The sequence below is a fragment of the Centruroides sculpturatus genome, unplaced genomic scaffold (genome assembly GCF_000671375.1).
Source record: "Centruroides sculpturatus isolate CEXI.00-Female unplaced genomic scaffold, Cexi_2.0 scaffold128, whole genome shotgun sequence".
NCBI classification, from domain to species: domain Eukaryota; kingdom Metazoa; phylum Arthropoda; class Arachnida; order Scorpiones; family Buthidae; genus Centruroides; species Centruroides sculpturatus.
In genome coordinates, this window is record NW_019385268.1 from 921,356 (window position 1) to 928,846 (window position 7,491).

Genomic DNA, 7,491 nt, shown 5'->3' on the forward strand with positions numbered 1-7,491 from the left:
ATATCTTATATTAAAGATCCTTTGAAGAAGTGGGAGGATGTCAGAACAACGGTCTTAGAATGGCATCCAAACCAGGTTAAGGCTTGGGGATTTCTGCAATTGCAATGCTATTAATTACTTACGAAAAATCCTGAAGAAGAGAGAAAAGCAATCGACATTAGACAGATTCTTTAACCCTTTCAAACAGAAAAAAAACACGACTAATAAAAACGCAAGACTATGTATGTATGTATTTTTATTATCATCAATACATATAAATAAAGGTAGTAAGAAAGTATATATTTTTTTATTTTGGGGGGTCTCCAGAACCAAGTAATCAAATTCCCATAGAAACCTATGGTAAATCGATAATCGGTTAACGAACAATTCGGATAGCGAACAAAGTCTTGGAACGGATTATGTTCGTTAACCGATCACCCACTGTAATTTGATTTTATAAATTCGGGAGTGCTTCAAATATGATGTTAAAACAGGGTTTTATGTTGTTACAAGTGGGTTTTTTAACATTATCTAGTATAGTAAAATTGTGGAACGATAAAAATTTGACGTTATGTGAGGGTTGTCGTTACATCCGATGACGTTATAATCGGATTAAACTGTATATTAAAGTTGCTTTACTAGGCAAAATGCAACTATTGTCAATAGACAGGTTTAATGAATGGTATCAAGTTGTGCATGCAGGGCCATTGAGAGAGAGAGAGAGTTGAGGATTTTTCCCCTAGCTTAGGGATCTGTAGTGGTTCCTACCCCCTATAAAATTAATGTTATTTTTACTAACTGAAAATAAAATATTTAAGACTTCTTTTTAATAATAAAGAACTATTCTATGTATATCATTTATTGAAAAAAAATAAATAAACAAGAGAGTTTTACTGTATCCCTGGACCTGATATGAGCTTTTGACAGCTTTGCATGCATGCCTGTATGCAAAGCTGGATTTAGATTTGTTTTCCTAAGATACAACAGTTTAATAAAGCTGTATAATTGAGCAATATTTTACATTTATCTGTCATGTACAATATCTTTGCTATTCTAAGTTAAAAAAATATGATTATAGACGTGCCGTTAATTAAAATTAATTAACCTGGAATGGAATAGTTATAAATATATTTACTTTTTTTATTTTAGAAAAAAGTAAGGTTGTTCCAGAAGAACCGCTCAGTGAAAATGATGTTTTTTGTGAAGAATTTGTTAACAGAAATCCAAGAAATCTGGAACAGATGTTTCTTGCACGTAAACCTTCAGGATATGGGCTTGAAATGATAAACAAATCCTATTGGCATAAGTAATGAAATATTTTAACTTTATATATGTTTTGAATGATTTAAAATTCTTATGTTTTCTTTAGAATAATATTTATAATATAAACATTTTTTTATTTTAATTTTTTTAATGTTGCAGAATATATTTAAAAATGTTTAAATTCTTTTTAAAATAATAATTCTAAATAAATATTTCAGGTTGGAATTAAAGAAATCTAGTCGTTATGTAACAGGTAATGTAGTTCATAACAGTGGAGAGATTATTATCTCAGCTTCATCAAAAGAATGGGGAATTAGTAAACAATTGTATAGGTAAGTTAATAATTAAATGATTATATTAGAAAATTCCTCACATACATATAAATAAATTATAATTCATTGTAAAAAATATTTAGAAATTTTTTATCTCAAAATTTGGAATTTTTATTTTCAGAAAATAAAATGTTTTTTAGAAAATAATGAAACAAATTATAAATGAGATATGACAGCCAATATTAACAGAGTAGTTTTAATGAGTACAGTAGAGTGTCATTTATCCAAATTAATTGGGGACTGGGGTTGTTTGGATAACCGATTATATACGAAAAAATATATTAACCTGTCCCATGTTGAAATTTTTCTCTGTTGCATGTCGCTTCGCGTTGAATTTTCGTCGATGTTAAGCTTAACGAAAACTTTTTAAAATAATAATCGTGGCTATTGTATCGTTAAAAATTATTTTTTTATTTTGTACAAACAAAATAAATATATTGAAAAATATACTTTAGAAGTTAATCTAGTATCAAAAACGTTCGATTCAGCATGACACACAGTCCTCAGAAAAACACCACACAAAAGTTCCAGTGTTGCCAGCTAAAACACACACATTAACAAAAAAAAAAATATTAAAGTAGGCCAAGATATAGCCAAAGATTGCAGCGCCACAGCACTAGCAAAAATTTAAATTTGTTAACTGGAATGCTTTTGGATAACTGACTTTCGGATAAACGACGCTCTACTGTATTAACAAAACATTTGATATCTATCTGTACAATTTTAGTATATTTTGCATAATGATTGACACTATAAAAAACTATGAACTAATAGAATATAAAGAAAATTCAGCAACAAGTTCTCAGCTATTTTTTAATTAAAAAAAATACCTTTTATATTATTAAGCAAAAAAATTAGTGAGAGACACCATCTGTTATAAGATTTTGTTATAAAAACTTTTTATATTCTTAATTACTATACAATGGAAAAATGCTTAATTTTGAGGGTAGATATGAGTTTTATAAAAAAGTGCAAATGTTAATAACAAATAAAATCTTTAAGTCCTACCTCTCTTGAGATATGACACATGACATCCTCTTGACCTTTAACCACCAAAATTTAATAGCATTACAAATGCTCCTCATACATAAACTACCATGCCAAATTTCGTTTCTTAATCTTTACCCATCCTGAGAAATTAAGCAAAATAGATGCCAATATGCATATACACACAACCACAAAATTTTTTTTACTTTTCTTGATTCAGGTCTTAAAACATGGAAATTTGCAAAAAACTAAGTGTGTCAAATTTGACATGATCCTAATATTTTCCTGTGTTATATATATAATAGCTGGAAAAGTAAAAATATGAACTCAATTTGAAAAAAAATTGCCATAACTAAAAACAAGATACCTCAAAGATTTCACAACAGTATAGTTTTCAGGCAGATTACTGACAAAATTATAAAATATATTAATCGTAAGCATAGTTAAGATATAAATTTTAAAAATATATACTAGATTTTCTGTTTGTAGAATATTTTAATCTATTNATTACAAAACAATAAAATTATTTTGTATTGTACAGACTGAGGAGAGATCAGTGAGAATTATGATCCAAAATGCATTTAAATAAAATATCTGATAATTGATCATTTTCTGAATAATTCTTGAACTCACGTGAGCATCAGATTCAAAAGACATAACATTTCGGTTTATTCGTTAAAAAAACCCCTTTTAAATGGTTATAAAAATAAAATTTTCATTTGACGATCTGGTATTATCCAATTTTCAGTTTATATATATATATAATAACCAGCAAATGAGCCTGGCAGTGCTCTGGCAAATGATTTGGATGATTTGGTAAATACTGTATGTTTGGAAATTAAGTTATTACTATCAAAAACAAAAAAAAATCACTTCTAAAATAGTACAGTAGAAGCTGTTCCTCAGGTTAAGCTTTAATCCTCTCTCTCTTCCCTGCAGGGGGAATTTTGAAAAATCCCTTCTTAGTGTGCATTTTCATGCCGAACCATAATTGTGTACCAAATTTTATCTTTTTAGGTTCAGCAGTTTGCTCTGGGAGATGATGAATCAGTCACTCAGTCAGGATATGTAATTTTATATATATATAGATTTATTCCTAATTTTAACTGAAAATTATTTGAAACATAATAAAAATTAATATTTCATAAACTTTCTGCAACATCAAAATTCTCTCTGTTTATTATAAAAAAGACAGAAAAGAACTTACTGTTCAGACAGTGTTGGTGATGTATCAGCCATGTCAATAATATCAGAACCATATTTTCTGTAAAATTTCCTACATAAAATAAATAATTTTGAATTATTCAGTTTTAAAAATTAGACTAAAGTTTATGTTAACTTACGCTCTGTAAACATCTTCAGGATAGAAAATCTGAGTAATTTCCTTCTCAGATACCTCTCTTTTAAAAATTGGTTCGATCAGAGGAGGAAATGCTTTATAAATATCATACCAAGTTGGCTTATCTTCCTTTTTAAGAGCTCCAGAACGGAGTAAACCAGTCATTCTAATACAGTTTACATTAATTAATAAAAATCCAGTTATTTTAAATTTATATAGTCTATAACAGAATACCAGGGTTATTATTAAACAGTAATTTTTAGTATACTCAAATTAAATTTACCTTGAAAATATAGTTCCGAGTTTTTCTAATCTGCTTCCTGCCATGTTTCTATCAAAGAAATATTCAAATATTAATAATTTATTGTTTTAAACAACAAACAAATATTAATTAAACGTTAAAACAAACACAATTTTTACAGTAGATGAGGCTAGAAAAAAATCTATTATTTTGAGTTACAGATCTGTCAAAAGAAGGTAAAATTACATTGACTCGACAGGATACGGTGAAAAAATTTATTGTTTTGCAATCCCATAAAATGAGATTCTACCGTATAGGCCAACAGGAAACGAAGTAAATCTAGAGGGGTAAAAAGACATAAGTGTGCGGCAGGGAAAAACCGGAGGCAAGGTACCGACGGAACAGCGACCGTAAGCGACAGTCGGGGTCACTGACAACCCTTCTCTTTACTCTATTATAATACGTAAGGAAAAAGATTTGCATTTAATGATTTCCAGATGTCGACACAGTGTGAGATTCATAGAAAAGTTTTCTTAAGAATATTTCCAAGCCTTTCTCACTCCAAGGGAAAATGGTTAGGGGCATTGGGCACACTTTTACGAAACTAAGGTGGCGGTGGCCAAAAAAAGTTTGAAAATCGTCGGTATAGGCTATATGTTATTTATGCACAAAGAACATTCTCTAATGTATGAAAATCAACTGTTTTTGAGTTTTTGAAATGCACGCAGCTTTGCTTACCAGAGCACACTTTTATGTGGGTCAGCTTGTTTTGGCTTATAAGAGCACTGCACTGCTGTGTCAATGTAAATTAAGTGTAAATGTACCGATACAAAAACTACAGTTGACCCCCTATAATGCGGGTTCATATAATGCGGATTCGTATATCGTGGCGAAAAAATTGTGACCGTATTCGTATAAAGACGCTAAAAGAGACTCGTAAAATGCAGTAAAGCGTCATCGCCGACTCGTGTCGCGAGAGGATTGGTCAAATCTGGACCAATAGTGGACGAGCAGCCAAACTACTTACACGTTACGGAGAGTTTAGGCGGGTAAGTTGAGTTTACTATCGTCTGTACGGTATATAAATTAGGTACCGTAAGTCTAATACAGTACTGTAATTTTATACATTTCTTGTGAAAAAAACATTTCTTATTCAACGGCCATAAAAATTATTTCTATTAATGATGTCTCCAAAGTTCAGCAAATTTTTCGCAGAAAAATAACTTATCAGAAAACGCACCCGCCATTCAGCATGCTGTTCCACAACGAAAACAAGCTTAAGCAATGGCGTCGTCGAACGGTGCACACTCGGTAAATAATCCTACAATTTTTTTGTTTATAGCATAGTTTATACGGATTATTCCCAAAAAATTATACGTGTTTTAGAAATGTTGAGTCGAATTAGTCTAGAATCAATTAATTTTATGGAAGAAAACCTTTCAAACAGCCGTAGTCCGTAAATTGCACACGTGCGGGGCTGCGATTGGCTCATGTATTTAAGGATTCCTACAACGTGAAATTCTTATAGAGTGGAATGTATCTACAGCATTATGGGGGGGGGTCGACCATATTATGTGATATCTCTATGGTAACCATTATTAATAACTAAAAAAAAAAAGTAAGAAAGAAAATGTTGGGGTATTACTTAAAAAAGACCACTTATATTTCTGGTCTCGGTTAAACTTTACTACATGCACCGTCACGCCACACAGTGGGGACCCACGTTCTAACCTAGCCTAACCTAATAAATTACCATATAATTGATAATTTATAGGTAGTGTTGCCACCTTTCAAAATCGCTAACCCGGTGGGCAGGTGAGGTTAGTTCAAACAGAAGTTCCTGATGCATGTGCAGTGTCATCTTGCAATGAGAAGAATAACGTGCTAAATCAGTTACAGTTAGGGACTGGGGAGACTTGGATAGGATTAACGTAACCTAAATTAAGAAAGAAGAAGTACAGATGACTTAGCTCTATTGGAGATTGGAGACGTGTACCAATCATACAAGCAAAAAGAAAAATCGATAGGTTGAGCACGAAATACCCGGACAAAATTGATAGTTAACCTGGACAGCTCAGTTTATAGGTTAGGCTAGAACGTAGGTAAAGTTTAACCCTGGTCTCTATTTATTAATTAATATCTAATATTTCCATTTATATATATATATAATAGTCATATCTGATTACGACACGGGAACCAAGTTTTCATTAGACTCACCTACTTCTAATTCATTCCACTGTCTCCTCATGTCGTATCGTTATTTCTAATAAGTAACACTAGATGGCGGGAAATGCATATTTAAAAAATAATTCAAATTTTGCATTTAAGAATTGCAAAAAATTTTATTTATAAAAATTTCTAAAATTATTTGTAATTCATTTATAATAGCAATTAAAAAAAAAGAAATGATTAAAGCTGGGCCCGTGCCTAGCTTTAATGCGGCTATATAAAGCCACTATACCCATTATAATTTATTAATTTTTCGAATTCTACGCTTGACAAAATAATAAATTTTAATTATGTACGTTAAAAGCTTTTCTTTCTATTCACATTTTCAGAATTCAATAGATTAAAACATTCTGCCAATTAGTTTTATTTTTAAAATCATTCAAAATGTATTTTAAATTTATTTATTTACAATCGAAGGAAATACAGTATGTACTAAACAAATAATCGAACGATTTGATTAATCTTCTTCAGTTCTGCCCAGTGCCTTTCCATCTAGAATTTTCAAAGCAGGTCTGAGAGTTCGAGCCATCTTGCTCCTCCATTCGTCGGTTCGGCTCAATTGCTGCTCCAGAGGATTCCCAACCAAAACGATGTGTTCCAGATAGGGAAGCTCCGCTAATTTCAAAATTTCGTTCCACTCTTTGATTTTGTTATTGGACATATAAAGCACTGTCAATTTCTTCAATGCTTCGATCCCTTTCAATTTGTCGATCTGATTGTAGGAAGCCCAAAGTTCTTCTAGAGATTCCGAAAGCGCTTCAATTCCGGATAGAGACTTTATTCTGTTTCTTCCTACGGAGAGAATCCTAAGATTTTTTAATCCTACTAAATTACTAAGTTTTTCGATACAGTTGGTTGATAAGGATAATTTTTCGCATTTAACTAAAGTGGATGCGCTGGCATCTAACTTCTCTATGGAAGGAATGTGTCCGTAAAGATGGATGACCGTTGCTTCCGAAGCCTTTTGTTTATGTTTTTCTTCCCATTTCTTTAAAGCTTCTTTGAGAGAAATTCCTCTTTCCGACATTTTTCTTTATAGTTCTATTTCGTGTTATCATCCGCGGTTGCTATGACTACTACTATAAACAATTCCAGAATCTTCCAATATCCAGGCTTACAAT

At 31.2% G+C, this 7,491-nt stretch overlaps 3 protein-coding genes across 8 annotated transcripts in view; 1 reads left to right on the top strand and 2 right to left on the bottom strand.

Moving 5' to 3' along the window:
- Window positions 1-1,128: 1,128 nt before the first annotated feature.
- The window catches only part of LOC111636926 (39S ribosomal protein L18, mitochondrial-like), a 35,385-nt gene continuing 29,022 nt past the window's right edge, over window positions 1,129-7,491 (top strand). The window contains exons 1-2 of the mRNA XM_023382310.1: window positions 1,129-1,285; window positions 1,461-1,574. Of these exons, the coding sequence (XP_023238078.1) occupies window positions 1,221-1,285; window positions 1,461-1,574 (179 nt within the window). The 5' untranslated portion in view covers window positions 1,129-1,220. The remainder of the gene's footprint in view (window positions 1,286-1,460; window positions 1,575-7,491) is intronic.
- LOC111636928 (28S ribosomal protein S23, mitochondrial-like) lies at window positions 3,641-6,408 on the bottom strand. Of its 6 annotated transcripts, none has more exons than XM_023382312.1 (4): window positions 6,185-6,342; window positions 4,184-4,231; window positions 3,905-4,120; window positions 3,641-3,837 (listed from the first exon to the last, which is right to left on the bottom strand). In XM_023382312.1, the coding sequence occupies exons 2-4, from the start codon at window positions 4,225-4,227 to the stop codon at window positions 3,765-3,767; spliced, it is 333 nt and encodes a 110-aa protein (XP_023238080.1). In that variant the 5' UTR covers window positions 4,228-4,231; window positions 6,185-6,342; the 3' UTR covers window positions 3,641-3,764. The 6 variants fall into 6 exon arrangements, with proteins under 6 accessions (XP_023238080.1, XP_023238081.1, XP_023238079.1 ...); XM_023382313.1 differs by lacking the exon at window positions 6,185-6,342 and adding an exon at window positions 4,388-5,064; XM_023382311.1 differs by lacking the exon at window positions 6,185-6,342 and adding an exon at window positions 6,359-6,397 and having other exon boundaries at window positions 3,642-3,837.
- Window positions 6,732-7,459, bottom strand: LOC111636924 (dynein light chain 1, axonemal-like). Its single transcript, XM_023382308.1, has one exon. The coding sequence runs from the start codon at window positions 7,395-7,397 to the stop codon at window positions 6,828-6,830; it is 570 nt and encodes a 189-aa protein (XP_023238076.1). The 5' UTR covers window positions 7,398-7,459; the 3' UTR covers window positions 6,732-6,827.